Source organism: Nansenia antarctica (genome assembly GCF_963989245.1).
Source record: "Nansenia antarctica genome assembly, chromosome: 3".
Taxonomy (NCBI): Eukaryota; Metazoa; Chordata; class Actinopteri; order Argentiniformes; family Microstomatidae; genus Nansenia; species Nansenia antarctica.
In genome coordinates this window covers 1,312,060-1,331,227 of record NC_137688.1, presented here as the reverse complement: position 1 = coordinate 1,331,227, position 19,168 = coordinate 1,312,060, and the positions used below count along the sequence as shown (strand labels likewise).

The 19,168-nt window shown below is 46.6% G+C and overlaps 1 protein-coding gene across 1 annotated transcript in view; it reads left to right on the top strand.

The window, feature by feature from the left end:
* Positions 1-8,828: 8,828 nt before the first annotated feature.
* LOC308153192 (arylsulfatase D-like) overlaps positions 8,829-19,168 on the top strand; it is a gene marked incomplete at its 5' end in the record, with an annotated part of 89,686 nt that continues 79,346 nt past the window's right edge. The window contains 9 exons of the mRNA XM_080526278.1: positions 8,829-8,832; positions 10,167-10,217; positions 10,852-10,902; positions 12,304-12,354; positions 12,989-13,039; positions 14,440-14,490; positions 15,125-15,175; positions 16,577-16,627; positions 18,040-18,090. Coding sequence (XP_080382404.1) covers positions 8,829-8,832; positions 10,167-10,217; positions 10,852-10,902; positions 12,304-12,354; positions 12,989-13,039; positions 14,440-14,490; positions 15,125-15,175; positions 16,577-16,627; positions 18,040-18,090 — 412 coding nt within the window. The remainder of the gene's footprint in view (positions 8,833-10,166; positions 10,218-10,851; positions 10,903-12,303; positions 12,355-12,988; positions 13,040-14,439; positions 14,491-15,124; positions 15,176-16,576; positions 16,628-18,039; positions 18,091-19,168) is intronic.

Here is a 19,168-nt window from a genome sequence, read left to right as displayed (position 1 = left end):
CTATCTCCGTTTAGAATGAGAAGGTTCTATCTCCGTTTAGAATGAGAAGGTTCTATCTCCGTTTAGAATGAGAAGGTTCTATCTCCGTTTAGAATGAGAAGGTTCTATCTCCGTTTAGAATGATAAGGTTCTATCTCCGTTTAGGGTAGTTTAGAGATATTGAGCATCAAAGTTTTTACATTCCATTATGTTTTGTGAGATGGAACCTTTGTATTTTATGAATTACTAACTCATAAATGTCAACATTTTAAAAATAACACCACACAGGCATTAATAAACACCTAATGGATCAGATTATGTAAAAAACTCAATTTTGACAAAAATGGAGATAGAACCTTATAATTCTAACGTCACGAAATGTCTTTCCATTGGGTCTGGGCTGGGACGTTGACAGGAGCGGGACGTGTGGTTGTGTGTGGTTGTGTGTGGTTAGTGATGATGTCACGGTGTTCAGACGGACTGACGTCACGGTGTTCAGACGGACACGCCTATCTCAGTTCCTCTCAAACAAAAGGCAGCGCAGATCCAGGAGCGGCAGATCACCTCAGCGCACAGGAGAACACGTCCCGACCGACGCGCCTTGTGCCAAACACTTGTTCACTTTATCGGAACCCTCAGAACAGTGAGACATTTCTCAGCCCATCATCATCATCATCATCATCATCATCTCTCTCCAGACGCAGAACAGCCTGTCCCCATGATGATGTCATACCTGTGGGTTCTCCTGCTGGGAGCTCTGCTCATTGGAGGAGCGAAATCGCAAGGTAAAGAAGTCCTTTTTTTTAAAAACCTTTTTGGTGGATTGTGTGTATGTGTTTAACTGTTCCCTGAGACAGATATTTCTGTTATTATTATTAAGTATAGATAAATTACGTTTATTATTATTATTATCATTATTATTATCATTATTTCAGAATAAACCAACAACTTTAGAGTTGACTTGCTTGGATCTGTATCATTCTGTAAAAGGATGCTGTACTGTATGTGTGCCGGCTATCATCACTGATGTAGGGGTGTAGGGGGGTAGGGGTGTAGGGGGGTAGGGGGGTAGGGGGGTAAGGGTGGGGTGAAGCTGTCTTACAAGGGTGTGGACCGATGAAGACCTGCTCACTCTTCCTCTCTTGGATGTCTTTAGTCATAATTAATTTAGTCATAATTAATCATCATTGATATCAGAACAACAGAACACATGTACCTCCTCCAAAAGCAACTTCTCTTACTTGTTCAATCTACAAACATGTTGATTAAGTAACGTTTATTAGAGAAGGGTGCAACAGTTTGCTGTGTGTGTGTGTGTGTGTGTGTGTGTGTGTTCTATCCGTGCCGGGTGTGTGAGCATGCATGCATGCGTGAGAGAGAGAGAGAATGAGAGAAGTGAAGGGCAAGGCGCTGTCTGTCTCAGTAACCCAATCCAGCCCAGCTGCAGACAACACCCAACACAAAACTAGTTTCAGCCTCTTTCATTCCCCCAGGGCTGTGTGTAGTGTGTGTAGTGTGTGTGAGAGAGAGGGAGAGGGAGAGGGAGAGGGAGAGGGAGAGAGTATGAGAGAGAGGGAGATGGAGAGACTGTGTGAGAGAGAGAGAGAGAGAGAGAGAGAAAGAGCGTGAGAGAGCGAGAGGGGGGCAGAGGGAGAGCGTGTGAGAGAGAGAGAGAGATGGAGAGAGAGGGAGAGAGAGAGAGAAAGAGTGTGTGAGAGAGAGAGAGAGGGAGAGAGAGAGAGAAAGAGTGTGAGAGAGAGAGGGAGAGGGAAAGAGTGTGTGTGAGGGAGAGTGTGAGAAAGTGAGAGGCAGAGTGTGAGAGAGAGAAAGAGTGTGAGAGAGAGAGAGAGGGAGAGGGAGAGAGTGTGTGAGAGAGAGAGAGAGGGAGAGAGTCTGAGAGAGAGGGAGAGACTGTGTGTGTGAGAGAGAGAGGGAGAGAGAGAGAGAGAGAGAGAGAAGGAGAGAGGGAGAGAGTCTGAGAGAGAGAGGGAGAGACTGTGTGTGTGAGAGAGAGAGGGAGAGAGAGAGAGAGGGAGAGTCTGAGAGAGAGGGAGAGACTGTGTGTGTGAGAGAGAGAGGGAGAGAGAGAGAGAGGGAGAGAGTCTGAGAGAGAGAGGGAGAGTGTGTGTGAGAGAGAGAGGGAGAGTGTGAGAGAGAGAGAGAGAGAGAGGGAGAGAGAGAGAGATTCCCACTTACCCCTCCCCCCTCCCCCTGTACTGTATGTTTATACCTTTTTTCAGACACCTGAGTCAGCAGAGTAAATGAAACAACACACACACACACACACACACACACACACACACACACACACAGCCTATATAGCAGTCCTGTATACATGGCTGTGTGAGTGGAGTTAACAGCTAAACAGGGTGGTTTCACTCCAACCTGCCACACAATGGTGATATCTGAGGGAACACAATGTTCTCACTTACCTGCCATATCACCTGTCACCAACACACACTCTGTAAGACCCTGCCTCATGCTGGCACACCGGTTACACACACACACACACACACACACACACACACACACACACACACACACACACACACACACACACACACACAGAAAGGGGGAAATCACTTATTATAAAACAATAATGTACTATGACGTACTGTGATATACAGTGATATGTACTGATGTATTGCAACATCCTGTATCCATTTCAGAGGTGGTGGGTGTGAGTGTGTGTGTGTGTGTGTGTGTGTGTGTGTGTGTGTGTGTGTGTGTGTGTTGTAAGGGAAGTGTCTGGCAGTGACTGCGTCTTAGCCTCCTATATAGATCCTATAGATATATACATGGCCCCCTCCCCCAGCCCTCCCCCAGCTCCCAAACACGAACATTCTGTTCTGTTCCCTCTGTTCGCTAACTTCCTCTAAACATAAGTGCGTGCGGAGGGAGAAGCCGGTGTCACTTACACCCCCCCCACCCACCCGCACCCACACACCCACAAACCCACACAAACATACACACACACAAACACCCCCCACACACACACACGCACACACGCACACCCACACACCCACACCCAGTTAAACACACGTGGAATCCACTTATAGACTCAGTTAACTGTCACTCCTCCACTCCTCTCCCCTCTCCTCCACTCCTCTCCTCTCTCCTCTCCTCCACTCCTCTCCTCTCTCCTCCACTCCTCTCCCCTCTCCTCCACTCCTCTCCTCTCCTCTCTCCTCCTCTCTCCTCCTCTCCTCTCCTCTCTCCTCCACTCCTCTCCTCCTCTCCTCCACTCCTCTCCTCTCTCCTCCACTCCTCTCCCCTCTCCTCCACTCCTCTCCTCCACTCCTCCTCTCCTCTCTCCTCCTCTCCTCTCCTCTCTCCTCCACTCCTCTCCCCTCTCCTCCTCTCCTCTCCTCTCTCCTCTCCCCTCTCCCCTCTCCTCCTCTCCTCTCCTCTCTCCTCTCCCCTCTCCTCCACTCCTCCACTCCTCTCCTCCACTCCTCCACTCCTCTCCTCCACTCCTCCTCTCCTCTCCTCTCTCCTCCACTCCTCTCCTCTCTGGTGCGTCACCTCTTTGTTCACGGTCACTTGTTTGACGAGCATGAACACGTATCCTAAAAGACTGACCTGCCAACCAAATTGGTTGTCACTCATCAATGTTTTCTTAAATAATTTATTGATAATATGTGTTCTTATGAAACACCTTGTACGTATATATCCTACACAACACTCAGGACAAATGTGTACAGTACAGTACACGCGACGAAGGTCATACATCATATACCTCGCCCATATTTTTCCACATTCGGTTTGAGTTTGCATATTGCAGATCAGATTAAGGAAGTCGACCAGTGTGTATAACCAGTAACATTTGAATCAAAGCGAGGGTTTGTATTGAGCATGGGCGCTGGTTTGAGTTTGTAGCCTCTCCAACAATCGGCTTCAATAACATGTTTATCACCAGCTGTGGGCTATTACATCTCATTACTGTTGCCCATTATTGTAATCCTGTGCTGTGCGGCTTGATTCAGTTCAGAATAAGTAACACATTTTTACCTGAGGAAAAAGTCGACGGCTTACTGACAAGCGTCTAGTTTTGAGGGACAGTGAGAGTCATCCGAGTTGACAGTTAGAAATGATTTATGATAACCTATTATGATAACCCAACGTAACACTGCTCTCTTGCGGCTTTTTACGACTGGATTGTACTGGAGGAAAATGAAGTAACTACTTAAGTGACGAAGCTTTTTGGAAAAACTGACCTCAGATCAGAGAGGAGCTGTCAGGGGAGGGGAAGCATCGATACTGAAGGATTTATTGATATGACAGGAATGGACTGTTTGAGGAGTGTCAGCTGTCCTTTAGACGTTGTAGTGGAGTGTAACTGACCAGACTTCATCTGTCCTCTGTGGAGAAGGACGAGAGAAGGACAAGCAGTGTAACGTCAGATGAAGTCAGAAGGTTGTTTGCTGTTTTTGGTCCTAACATACAACATCATAGCCCTCTGTCACCTCTAAACACACGCACACGCACGCACACACACACACACACACACACACACACACACACACACACACACACACACACACTTTGTCTCTCTCACACACACACACACACACACACACACAGTTTGGGAGGGTTAGTTTGGGAGGGTTAGTTTGGGAGGTATTTGAATATTGTGATGATGACTGGCACCAGTCCCAGCAGGACTACTCCCTCTGAGAGAAAAGTCTTCATGTAATACAGGAAACATAATGACGAAGACTCCAAGCTGATTGGCTGAGAGTGGAAACGCCATGTCTGCATTGAAAAGGTGTTTGCCTTACCATGCTTGTACTGACACCCTCTTCTCTCTCCTCTGTTTACAGATGAGGAACCTGCAGTCGAGGACGGTAAGTTGTGCTACTAATATAATAACCATAAATAATCATCTTTATTTATCTAGCACCTTTTTAAAAACAGTGTTACAAAGTGCTTTCCAAATGTGCAGATGGAACAGATAAAACAAGGTCGTAGGTAGGAAACCAGTAAAACACATCACAGTAAAAAAAAAAGTATAAGTGCGGTTAATCAATTAAAGGCCAGTCTATAACGTTTGATTTATTTTTTTAAGAAGAGATTTAAAAGAAAATATTTGCTAGCGTAATATCATCAGGCAGGTGGTTCCAGTCGAGGGGCCTGAATGGCAAAGGCTGTCGACGTTTGTCTTCAGTCTCTTTAGACTCCAGAAAGTTCCAGAACGGCCCTGCCCGAGGATCTCAGGCTGGGCTGACTATACAACTGTTTTGATTTGTTTGAAGATTTCACGTTGGCAGACAGACAGCCAAGACTTGTCCTGCTACCAAGTGTATTTCGTTCACGATAATCTGGCCTAGTGAAAGCAGCATGTCTATTGAGAATAAAATTGGGCACACCAAAATTCACTTGAGGCTGAGGAAGAGACATACTTTCCTAGACCGACAGAGACCTGTCTGCCTGAGAGGTGTGAGGAGAACCGTTTCAAGGCAGTGTCTGTAAGGTGGTATATTCAGTCAGTAAGATCGATTGTATCGGCTGCACTGCAAGGAGAGAAGGAAAATTTAAATACAATACCCCCACGCCTACTGCTGCTACTGTGACTACTCCTACAGTATCATGATTAACTACCGCTGCTAAGGCTACAACTATAATTATTACAGATAATTAATTATTTCAACAGGCTCTTTCTACTAACTATTGCGCCATCGATCCTTCGGTTCTAACCTCATACTGCTGCTACTATGACTACTCCTACAGTATCATGATTAACTACCGCTGCTAAGGCTACAACTATAATTATTACAGATAATTAGTTATTTCAACAGGCTCTTTCTACTAACTCTTGCGCCATCGATCCTGCGGTTCTAACCGGTTCCTCTCCTCTAGCTCCGGCGGCCGAGGCACCAAAAGAATCAGAAGAAGAAGCGGCAGCAGCAGCATCCGAGCCAGAGGCGCCTGTAGTGGAGGAACCAGCAGCAGAGGAACCAGCAGCAGAGGAACCAGCGGCAGCAGAACCAGCAGCAGCAGAACCAGCAGCTGAAGAAGCTGCATCTGAGGAGGCTGCGGCAGAAGAGCCTGCATCTGAGGAGGCTGCGGCAGAAGTGCCTGCAGCAGCTGAAGAGCCTGCAGCAGAAGAGGCCGCAGCGGAAGAGGCCGCAGCAGCAGAAGAGCCTGCAGTGGTAGCAGAACCTGCAGCGGAAGAGGCTGCGGCAGAAGAGCCTGCAGCGGAAGAGGCTGCGGCAGAAGTGCCTGCAGCGGAAGAGGCTGCGGCAGAAGAGCCTGCGGCAGAAGAGGCTGCGGCAGAACTGCAGCAGCTGAAGAGCCTGCATCTGAGGAGGCTGCGGCAGAAGAGCCTGCGGCGGTAGAGCCTGCGGCGGAGGAGACTGCAGAGGAAGAGCCTGCCGTGGTAGAGGAGCCTGTGTTGGTACCAGAAGCAGCCCCAGAGGCCGAGGCTGAGGCCCCTGCCGAAGAGGCGGAGCCAGGTGAGTGTCTTTAATCAAAGCCTGTTTGTTACTTGACGTTGTCTGGTACTATGTGAGTACCTTGCGATATGTGAGCACATTGGTCAGATATTACTACTACTACTCACTGTGGAATACCCAAGGGAGAGGGCACTGACCTGGCAGAGCGTACCGTCACATCGCGGTGAGAATATTTAAAGGCGTCGCTTTACCCAAATATCAATACCACAGTATTTGGTTCCAGAAGGTGGTAGAGAGTTCTAGAAGGTGGTAGAGAGTTCTAGAAGGTGGTAGAGAGTTCTAGACGGTGGTAGAGAGTTCCAGAAGGTGGTAGAGAGTTCTAGAAGGTGGTAGAGAGTTCTAGAAGGTGGTCAGTGTTTTAGGTATGGACTGAATTCAATCCACACTTTGGCTCTTTTTTTTTGCTGGCCCCTGTCACTACCCACTAACTCACTCCCTTAACCAAAACCGAACGGAGGTCAATGGACCCTTTGAAGTGTCATGTCTGAGTAGGTACAGGAGGAGAGATTGGCACTCATTATTATAATTTCTTTCTTCCCTGAAATATTTGGGTATTGTTGCCCAAGTGAACCCTCTCATTAAAATGAAAGAAACCCCTCCTCACACAAACTTGTTATCAAGAAAATGACATGGAAATGTCTTCACAATTGGTTGGTTAGAGAGAAAAAACGATGTGTGTAGTACATTCGGCATATCTATTTGGCAGATATTTCATGACATTCTCTACCTTTGGGTCACTTTTGGGATGAGAAAAAAAAAAACGTGATCAAATCTCAGGACCCTCCATTCATGACTTTTCCTAGATATGTGCAGTTCTACCACCCAGTATCCTTACATTTTCAAAATCACATCAGGATAAGCTAGTATAAAGCTATTCTGCCGTTTCTCTGTGTAGGAAGCAGGCTAATTTAAAAGCGGCCAACTAGTGGTCGTTGTGTGTAAGTAGCAGCTTGAGCGTTGTAAAGAGGGGGTCTTTTGGTAGGTAGAAAGGCACGGCTGTTCGGGTGTTAAAAGGTCATTATTCTCACTTGAAGCGGCGGCAGAGGAACCGGCAGAGACAGAGGACACAGAGGAAGTCGCTGCTGCTGCAGCCCCGGAGGAGCCAGGTGGGTCTGACCGTCTGACGGCCCCCCACACACACACACACACACACACACACACACACACACACACACACACACACACACACACACACACACACACACACACACACACACACACACACACACACACACACACACACACACACACACACACACACACACACACACACACACACACACACACACACACACACACACACACACACACACACACACACACACACACACACACACACACACACACACACACACACACACACACACACACACACACACACACACACACACACACACACACAGACACAGCCACACAGACAGACACACACAGACAGACACACACACACACACACACACACACACACACACACACACAGACACACACACACAGACAGACAGACACACACACACACACACACAGACAGACAGACACACACACACACACACACACACACACACACACACACACACACACACACACACACACACAGACACACACACACACACACACAGACACACACACACACACACAGACAGACACACACACACACAGACAGACACACACACACACACACACAGCCACACACACACACACACACACACACACACACAGACAGACACACACACACACACACAGCCACACACACACACACACACACACACAGACAGACACACACACACACACACAGCCACACACACACACACACACACACACACACACACACACACACACAGACAGACACACACACACACAGACACACACAGACACACACACGTGCGCAAATGCAGGTGCACACACACACACACACACACACAGACACACACACACACACACACAGACACACAGACAGACACACAAAGACACACACACACACGCACACACCACCTCTCTTCCTCTGCTGCTATGGTATGCAGGTGCACACACACACACACACACACACACAGACAGACAGACACACAAAGAGACACACACACACACACAGACACACAAAGAGACACACACACACACACACACAGACAGACACACAAAGAGACACACACACACACACACGCACACACAAAGACACACACACACACACACACACACCATCTCTCGTCCTCTGCTGCTGGTATGGGGGCAGGGAGGGGTGTGTATGATCTCATCTGTAGGGGATGTGCTGTGGGCCGATACCTCTGGAACTGTCCCAACTTGTTCCTTCTGAAACACGATGTTCACGTTTCTGTGTTTCTCCCCCGTGGGACATTATGGTTCTCTCATGTCGTCTCAGTCATGAGATACAGTGACTCACTCATCATGAGTCAGCAGATGTACATGTTGGTATATGAGAACTAATGGACAGAAAGACTGAAGAACATTTTCACATGGAAAGTCCATTTCCATTGAAAGTTTGATTTCGTCCATGACTAGTTTTCATATACACCCCCCCCCCCCCACACACAGAGTCTAAATATATATGAAGCAAATGTTTATGATGATGATCCTAAACACGCATCGCATTGTTATTATCACCACCACACACACGCCTGTTTACATGTGTGTGCAGTGATCAAATACATCTGTTTCACGGCCACATTTAAAAACAAACTGACAAAGTGACAAACTGATTTAGGTTCGATTTTGGCATCGCTATAGCAACAGATTCCCGCACCGTACACTTTAGACACAGCTTAATAATCGCCATCTTCTCATGGACATTGTTAAAATAACTATTATATGTGTATACTGTACACATCCCGCATAATGTATTATGAAAAATATAGCACTCTCATTGTAATATGTAGTTTAATCAGTGCAAAAGTTCAAATCTACGGTAAGTAAGGCAATATATAAGACTCATCTCTTCAGGTTACATCTTAACGGCTCCTCCTGAGACACCTGCTACCCCCCAGCACTGTGTCTCCTGAGACACCTGCTACCCCCCAGCACTGTGTCTCCTGAGACACCTGCTACCCCCCAGCACTGTGTCTCCTGAGACATCTACTACCCCCCAGCACTGTGTCTCCTGAGACATCTACTACCCCCCAGCACTGTGTCTCCTGAGACATCTGCTACCCCCCAGCACTGTGTCTCCTGAGACATCTGCTACCCCCCAGCACTGTGTCTCCTGAGACACCTGCTACCCCCCAGCACTGTGTCTCCTGAGACACCTGCTACCCCCCAGCACTGTGTCTCCTGAGACACCTGCTACCCCCCAGCACTGTGTCTCCTGAGACACCTGCTACCCCCCAGCACTGTGTCTCCTGAGACACCTGCTACCCCCCAGCACTGTGTCTCCTGAGACACCTGCTTCCCCCTATACTGTGTCTCCTGAGACATCTACTACCCCCCAGCACTGTGTCTCCTGAGACACCTGCTACCCCCCAGCACTGTGTCTCCTGAGACACCTGCTTCCCCCTATACTGTGTCTCCTGAGACACCTGCTTCTACAAGTACATTTCAGCGAGACTGCTTCACTCGGAAATCCAACCTCTCCACCGCTACATTTTTTTAAAAGCTTTTTGTTGGGTTAGTGGTTTTCGGGTACTTGTTAAGGTAAATGGAAGCTAACTTCAGGCTAACTTAGCCTAAAGCAAAAGCTCAAACAGCAGAGGAGATTTAGAATCTCTTTCTCTTCCTCTTCTCCTCCCTCAGAGTTGGAGGCTGAGAAACCAGAGGAAGAAGAACCAGAGGACGTCAAAACTGGTGAGACGCCCTGGGGTTCACATGAGGTTGTGGTCCATTATGACATGATTGCATAACGCAATTCCCGGCAGATCTTTCAGGTGGACTTTCAAGCTGTGAATCTCCCGTTCTACCACATCCCAAAGGTGTTGTAATGGATTCAGATGTGGTGACTGGGAAGGCCACTGAAGAACACGTATTTGTATAAATAGCATGATGAATTGATGATGAATTTTCGGCTAGCAAAATCCTCTCTCTAAGAGCTGCACGAGCGAGTCGGCTAGCCAGCCTGCAACAGGGCAGCTGTGGCGCAGGAGGTAGAGCCGCCGTCTAATGATCGCAAGGTTGGCAGATCGGCGGTTTGACCCCCGGCTGGCCACATGTCGAAGTGTCCGTGGGCAAGACACTGAACCCCAAATTGCTCCCAGTGAGCGGGCCGGCCGGTGCCTTGCATGGCAGCTTGCCGCCATTGGTGTGTGAATGTGTGTGTGAATGGGTGAAAGAGAGGTGTTGTTAAGCTTTTTGTTGGGTTAGTGGTTTTCAGGTAGTTGTTAAGGTAAAAGGAAGCTAACTTCAGGCTAACTTAGCCTAAAGCAAAAGCTCAAACAGCAGAGGAGATTTAGAATCTCTTTCTCTTCCTCTTCTCCTCCCTCAGAGTTGGAGGCTGAAAAACCAGAGGAAGAAGAACCAGAGGACGTCAAAACTGGTGAGACGCCCTGGGGTTCACATGAGGTTGTGGTCCATTATGACATGATTGCATAACGCAATTCCTGCAGATCTTTCAGGTGGACTTTCAAGCTGTGAATCTCCCGTTCTACCACATCCCAAAGGTGTTGTAATGGATTCAGATGTGGTGACTGGGAAGGCCACTGAAGAACTCTGAACTCATTGCCAGTTTGTGACGACTTTTGGTTTGTGACATGGTGCATGCTGGTAGTAGCCATTAGAAGATGGGTACATTGTGGCCGAAAGTGACACACATTCATGTGAATGCTAAGGGAACAAGTCTAGTAGGCACTGTACTGAAGCATTAGTCTTTCTTTACTTGCCATTCTAATTTACGTATGCTATTCGCCTACATTTCCTATGCTCTCACTGTATGTGTATATACACTATGTGGACAAAAGTATGTGGACACAATTATGGTCTGGGGCTGTCGTCATGGTTTGGGCTAGGCCCCTTAGTTCCAGTGAAGGGAAATCTTAATGCTACAACATACAATGTGATTCTAGATAACTGTATGCTTCCAACTTTGTGGCAACAGTTTGGGGAAGGCCCTTTCCAGTTTCAGCATGACAATGCCCCCATACACAAAGTGAGGTCCATAATGACATGGTTTGCCCAGTTTGGTCTGGGAGAACTTGACTGGCCTGCACACAAAGCTCTGACCTCAACCCCATCCAACACCTTTGGGATTAATTGGAAAGCCGACTGCGAGCCAGTCCTTCTCACCCCAACATCAGAGCCTGACCTCATTAATGCTCTTGTGGCTGAATGGGAGCAAATCCCCGCAAGCATATTCCAAAATGTAGTAGAAAGTCTTCCCAGAAAATTGGAAGCTGTTAGTGCAGCAAAGGTGGGACCAACTCCATATTAATGCCCATGGTTTTGGAATGAGAAGTTCAACAGGCTCATATGGGTGTGATGTTCGGGTGTCCCAATACTTTTGTCCATATAGTGTAGGAATTAAGGCTTCTTTAGGAGCTACAAGAGCCTTTCAATTCCTTCAGGTGGCTGAGCTCTGTGACTTGGCTGCAGGGCCTCTGATGTAAAACTGCTTTTCATGCTTTACATGAAGAATGAAATGCGGATTTACATATCAACATGTCGTAACAAACCATGTGTCGGGGCTGTCATTTGATTGTGTCTTGAAAGATGACAATGATTCTTATTCTCAGCTCAATGTGACTTCATGTCTCGCTTCCACTTCACCATCAGATCACACAAACATCATTTTGAGGGACTTTCAGAATGTCAGGATTGGATTTGAATCTTTGTCTATGGACCGAACATTCATTTATTGGAATCTGGTGGGCTAGCCTAAAGCAAAAGCTCAAACAGCAGAGGAGATTTAGAATCTCTTTCTCTTCCTCTTCTCCTCCCTCAGAGTTGGAGGCTGAGAAACCAGAGGAAGAAGAACCAGAGGACGTCAAAACTGGTGAGACGCCCTGGGGTTCACATGAGGTTGTGGTCCATTATGACATGATTGCATAACGCAATTCCCGGCAGATCTTTCAGGTGGACTTTCAAGCTGTGAATCTCCCGTTCTACCACATCCCAAAGGTGTTGTAATGGATTCAGATGTGGTGACTGGGAAGGCCACTGAAGAACACGTATTTGTATAAATAGCATGATGAATTGATGATGAATTTTCGGCTAGCAAAATCCTCTCTCTAAGAGCTGCACGAGCGAGTTGGCTAGCCAGCCTGCAACAGGGCAGCTGTGGCGCAGGAGGTAGAGCCGCCGTCTAATGATCGCAAGGTTGGCAGATCGGCGGTTTGACCCCCGGCTGGCCACATGTCGAAGTGTCCGTGGGCAAGACACTGAACCCCAAATTGCTCCCAGTGAGCGGGCCGGCCGGTGCCTTGCATGGCAGCTTGCCGCCATTGGTGTGTGAATGTGTGTGTGAATGGGTGAAAGAGAGGTGTTGTTAAGCTTTTTGTTGGGTTAGTGGTTTTCAGGTAGTTGTTAAGGTAAAAGGAAGCTAACTTCAGGCTAACTTAGCCTAAAGCAAAAGCTCAAACAGCAGAGGAGATTTAGAATCTCTTTCTCTTCCTCTTCTCCTCCCTCAGAGTTGGAGGCTGAAAAACCAGAGGAAGAAGAACCAGAGGACGTCAAAACTGGTGAGACGCCCTGGGGTTCACATGAGGTTGTGGTCCATTATGACATGATTGCATAACGCAATTCCTGCAGATCTTTCAGGTGGACTTTCAAGCTGTGAATCTCCCGTTCTACCACATCCCAAAGGTGTTGTAATGGATTCAGATGTGGTGACTGGGAAGGCCACTGAAGAACTCTGAACTCATTGCCAGTTTGTGACGACTTTTGGTTTGTGACATGGTGCATGCTGGTAGTAGCCATTAGAAGATGGGTACATTGTGGCCGAAAGTGACACACATTCATGTGAATGCTAAGGGAACAAGTCTAGTAGGCACTGTACTGAAGCATTAGTCTTTCTTTACTTGCCATTCTAATTTACGTTTGCTATTCGCCTACATTTCCTATGCTCTCACTCTATGTGTATATACACTATGTGGACAAAAGTATGTGGACACAGTTATGGTCTGGGGCTGTTGTCATGGTTTGGGCTAGGCCCCTTAGTTCCAGTGAAGGGAGATCTTAATGCTACAGCATACAATGTGATTCTAGATAACTGTATGCTTCCAACTTTGTGGCAACAGTTTGGGGAAGGCCCTTTCCAGGTTCAGCATGACAATGCCCCCATACACAAAGTGAGGTCCATAATGACATGGTTTGCCCAGTTTGGTCTGGGAGAACTTGACTGGCCTGCACACAGAGCTCTGACCTCAACCCCATCCAACACCTTTGGGATGAATTGGAAAGCCGACTGCGAGCCAGTCCTTCTCACCCAACATCAGAGCCTGACCTCATTAATGCTCTTGTGGCTGAATGGGAGCAAATCCCCGCAACCATATTCCAAAATGTAGTAGAAAGTCTTCCCAGAAAATTGGAAGCTGTTAGTGCAGCAAAGGTGGGACCAACTCCATATTAATGCCCATGGTTTTGGAATGAGAAGTTCAACAAGCACATATGGGTGTGATGTTCGGGTGTCCCAATACTTTTGTCCATATAGTGTAGGAATTAAGGCTTCTTTAGGAGCTACAAGAGCCTTTCAATTCCTTCAGGTGGCTGAGCTCTGTGACTTGGCTGCAGGGCCTCTGATGTAAAACTGCTTTTCATGCTTTACATAAAGAATGAAATGCAGATTTACATATCAACATGTTGTAACAAACCATGTGTCGGGGCTGTCATTTGATTGTGTCTTGAAAGATGAGAATGATTCTTATTCTCAGCTCAATGTGACTTCATGTCTCGCTTCCACTTCACCATCAGATCACACAAACATCATTTTGAGGGACTTTCAGAATCTCAGGATTGGATTTGAATCTTTGTCTATGGACCGAACATTCATTTATTAGAATCTGGTGAGCTAGCCTAAAGCAAAAGCTCAAACAGCAGAGGAGATTTAGAATCTCTTTCTCTTCCTCTTCTCCTCCCTCAGAGTTAGAGGCTGAAAAACCAGAGGAAGAAGAACCAGAGGACGTCAGAACTGGTGAGACGCCCTGGGGTTCACATGAGGTTGTGGTCCATTATGACATGATTGCATAACGCAATTCCCGGCAGATCTTTCAGGTGGACTTTCAAGCTGTGAATCTCCCGTTCTACCACATCCCAAAGGTGTTGTAATGGATTCAGATGTGGTGACTGGGAAGGCCACTGAAGAACACGTATTTGTATAAATAGCATGATGAATTGATGATGAATTTTCGGCTAGCAAAATCCTCTCTCTAAGAGCTGCACGAGCGAGTCGGCTAGCCAGCCTGCAACAGGGCAGCTGTGGCGCAGGAGGTAGAGCCGCCGTCTAATGATCGCAAGGTTGGCAGATCGGCGGTTTGACCCCCGGCTGGCCACATGTCGAAGTGTCCGTGGGCAAGACACTGAACCCCAAATTGCTCCCAGTGAGCGGGCCGGCCGGTGCCTTGCATGGCAGCTTGCCGCCATTGGTGTGTGAATGTGTGTGTGAATGGGTGAAAGAGAGGTGTTGTTAAGCTTTTTGTTGGGTTAGTGGTTTTCAGGTAGTTGTTAAGGTAAAAGGAAGCTAACTTCAGGCTAACTTAGCCTAAAGCAAAAGCTCAAACAGCAGAGGAGATTTAGAATCTCTTTCTCTTCCTCTTCTCCTCCCTCAGAGTTGGAGGCTGAAAAACCAGAGGAAGAAGAACCAGAGGACGTCAAAACTGGTGAGACGCCCTGGGGTTCACATGAGGTTGTGGTCCATTATGACATGATTGCATAACGCAATTCCTGCAGATCTTTCAGGTGGACTTTCAAGCTGTGAATCTCCCGTTCTACCACATCCCAAAGGTGTTGTAATGGATTCAGATGTGGTGACTGGGAAGGCCACTGAAGAACTCTGAACTCATTGCCAGTTTGTGACGACTTTTGGTTTGTGACATGGTGCATGCTGGTAGTAGCCATTAGAAGATGGGTACATTGTGGCCGAAAGTGACACACATTCATGTGAATGCTAAGGGAACAAGTCTAGTAGGCACTGTACTGAAGCATTAGTCTTTCTTTACTTGCCATTCTAATTTACGTTTGCTATTCGCCTACATTTCCTATGCTCTCACTGTATGTGTATATACACTATGTGGACAAAAGTATGTGGACACAATTATGGTCTGGGGCTGTTGTCATGGTTTGGGCTAGGCCCCTTAGTTCCAGTGAAGGGAGATCTTAATGCTACAGCATACAATGTGATTCTAGAGAACTGTATGCTTCCAACTTTGTGGCAACAGTTTGGGGAAGGCCCTTTCCAGTTTCAGCATGACAATGCCCCCATACACAAAGTGAGGTCCATAATGACATGGTTTGCCCAGTTTGGTCTGGGAGAACTTGACTGGCCTGCACACAAAGCTCTGACCTCAACCCCATCCAACACCTTTGGGATGAATTGGAACGCCGACTGCGAGCCAGTCCTTCTTACCCCAACATCAGAGCCTGACCTCATTAATGCTCTTGTGGCTGAATGGGAGCAAATCCCCGCAACCATATTCCAAAATCTAGTAGAAAGTCTTCCCAGAAAATTGGAAGCTGTTAGTGCAGCAAAGGTGGGACCAACTCCATATTAATGCCCATGGTTTTGGAATGAGAAGTTCAACAAGCACATATGGGTGTGATGTTCGGGTGTCCCAATACTTTTGTCCATATAGTGTAGGAATTAAGGCTTCTTTAGGAGCTACAAGAGCCTTTCAATTCCTTCAGGTGGCTGAGCTCTGTGACTTGGCTGCAGGGCCTCTGATGTAAAACTGCTTTTCATGCTTTACATAAAGAATGAAATGCAGATTTACATATCAACATGTTGTAACAAACCATGTGTCGGGGCTGTCATTAGATTGTGTCTTGAAAGATGAGAATGATTCTTATTCTCAGCTCAATGTGACTTCATGTCTCGCTTCCACTTCACCATCAGATCACACAAACATCATTTTGAGGGACTTTCAGAATGTCAGGATTGGATTTGAATCTTTGTCTATGGACCGAACATTCATTTATTGGAATCTGGTGGGCTAGCCTAAAGCAAAAGCTCAAGCAGCAGAGGAGATTTAGAGTCTCTTTCTCTTCCTCTTCTCCTCCCTCAGAGTTGGAGGCTGAGAAACCAGAGGAAGAAGAACCAGAGGACGTCAAAACTGGTGAGACGCCCTGGGGTTCACATGAGGTTGTGGTCCATTATGACATGATTGCATAACGCAATTCCTGCAGATCTTTCAGGTGGACTTTCAAGCTGTGAATCTCCCGTTCTACCACATCCCAAAGGTGTTGTAATGGATTCAGATGTGGTGACTGGGAAGGCCACTGAAGAACTCTGAACTCATTGCCAGTTTGTGACGACTTTTGGTTTGTGACATGGTGCATGCTGGTAGTAGCCATTAGAAGATGGGTACATTGTGGCCGAAAGTGACACACATTCACACATTCATGTGAATGCTAAGGGAACAAGTCTAGTAGGCACTGTACTGAAGCATTAGTCTTTCTTTACTTGCCATTCTAATTTACGTATGCTATTCGCCTACATTTCCTATGCTCTCACTGTATGTGTATATACACTATGTGGACAAAAGTATGTGGACACAATTATGGTCTGGGGCTGTTGTCATGGTTTGGGCTAGGCCCCTTAGTTCCAGTGAAGGGACATCTTAATGCTACAGCATACAATGTGATTCTAGAGAACTGTATGCTTCCAACTTTGTGGCAACAGTTTGGGGAAGGCCCTTTCCAGTTTCAGCATGACAATGCCCCCATACACAAAGTGAGGTCCATAATGACATGGTTTGCCCAGTTTGGTCTGGGAGAACTTGACTGGCCTGCACACAAAGCTCTGACCTCAACCCCATCCAACACCTTTGGGATGAATTGGAACGCCGACTGCAATTCAGTCCTTCTCACCCCAACATCAGAGCCCGACCTCATTAATGCTCTTTTGGCTGATTGGGAGCAAATCCCTGCAACCATTATTCTAAAACCTAGTAGAAAGTCTTCCCAGAAGAGTGGAAGCTGTTATAGCAGCAAAGGTGGGAGACCAACTCCATATTAATGCCCATGGTTTTGGAATGAGAAGTTCAACAGGCTCATATGGGTGTGATGTTCGGGTGTCCCAATACTTTTGTCCATATAGTGTAGGAATTAAGGCTTCTTTAGGAACTACAAGAGCCTTTCAATTCCTTCAGGTGGCTGAGCTCTGTGACTTGGCTGCAGGGCCTCTGATGTAAAACTGCTTTTCATGCTTTACATAAAGAATGAAATGCGGATTTACATATCAACATGTCGTAACAAACCATGTGTCGGGGCTGTCATTTGATTGTGTCTTGAAAGATGAGAATGATTCTTATTCTCAGCTCAATGTGACTTCATGTCTCGCTTCCACTTCACCATCAGATCACACAAACATCATTTTGAGGGACTTTCAGAATCTCATGATTGGATTTGAATCTTTGTCTATGGACCGAACATTCATTTATTAGAATCTGGTGGGCTAGCCTAAAGCAAAAGCTCAAACAGCAGAGGAGATTTAGAATCTCTTTCTCTTCCTCTTCTCCTCCCTCAGAGTTGGAGGCTGAGAAACCAGAGGAAGAAGAACCAGAGGACGTCAGAACTGGTGAGACGCCCTGGGGTTCACATGAGGTTGTGGTCCATTATGACATGATTGCATAACGCAATTCCTGCAGATCTTTCAGGTGGACTTTCAAGCTGTGAATCTCCCGTTCTACCACATCCCAAAGGTGTTGTAATGGATTCAGATGTGGTGACTGGGAAGGCCACTGAAGAACTCTGAACTCATTGCCAGTTTGTGACGACTTTTGGTTTGTGACATGGTGCATGCTGGTAGTAGCCATTAGAAGATGGGTACATTGTGGCCATGAAGGGAAGCACATGGTCAGCAACAATACTCAAATAGGCTGTGACGATGATTGATTGGTGTTAACAGGCCCAAAGTGTGCCAAGAAAACATTCCCCGCACCATAACATCACTTGAATGAATGAGAAGGTGTACGGGTGTTCCTAATAAAGTGTCTGGTGAGTGTCTATTGCTCATTTACAGTGGTTCCAAACCCTCCTGATCTGATGCTGACAAGTTCCTTTGACCTATTTGCAGATAACTTTCACCAGCTTTCGATGAGATCATCTTAAAATTGATGGTGTGGAAAATGTTTTCAAAAAACAAATGCATTTAAAAAGCTGGGTTATTTTGACGACCTAGTAGTTCACGATCTTGGTAGTTATCGTTAAACAGGGCATTACAAAATGTATTTTAGATTGTTTATTAGCAGCCACCGATTGCGATGTTTCAGCAGCCATCACTTCTAAAAACCTTCTTGTTCACAGACATACTGTACCTCCAAAGATGGTGAAAGTTGTCTCATCTCGAATATGGTAAAATTACTTTGTCGGCGTTATTTCAAGTTGGAACGGTCTGTGACCTCGGTATACAGTACGTATGTCAATATGCAACAGGAATTGAAGGGTTTAACCATTACTGTGTGTGTGACCTTCCAAAATCTGCCCGCAATATGATTGACAACTATGTACTGTGTCTCTTCAGAAGAGATTGATGATATTAACAAGGATATGTACTGTCTCTCTTCAGAAGAGATTGATGATATTAACAAGGATATGTACTGTCTCTCTTCAGAAGAGATTGATGATATTAACAAGGATATGTACTGTCTCTCTTC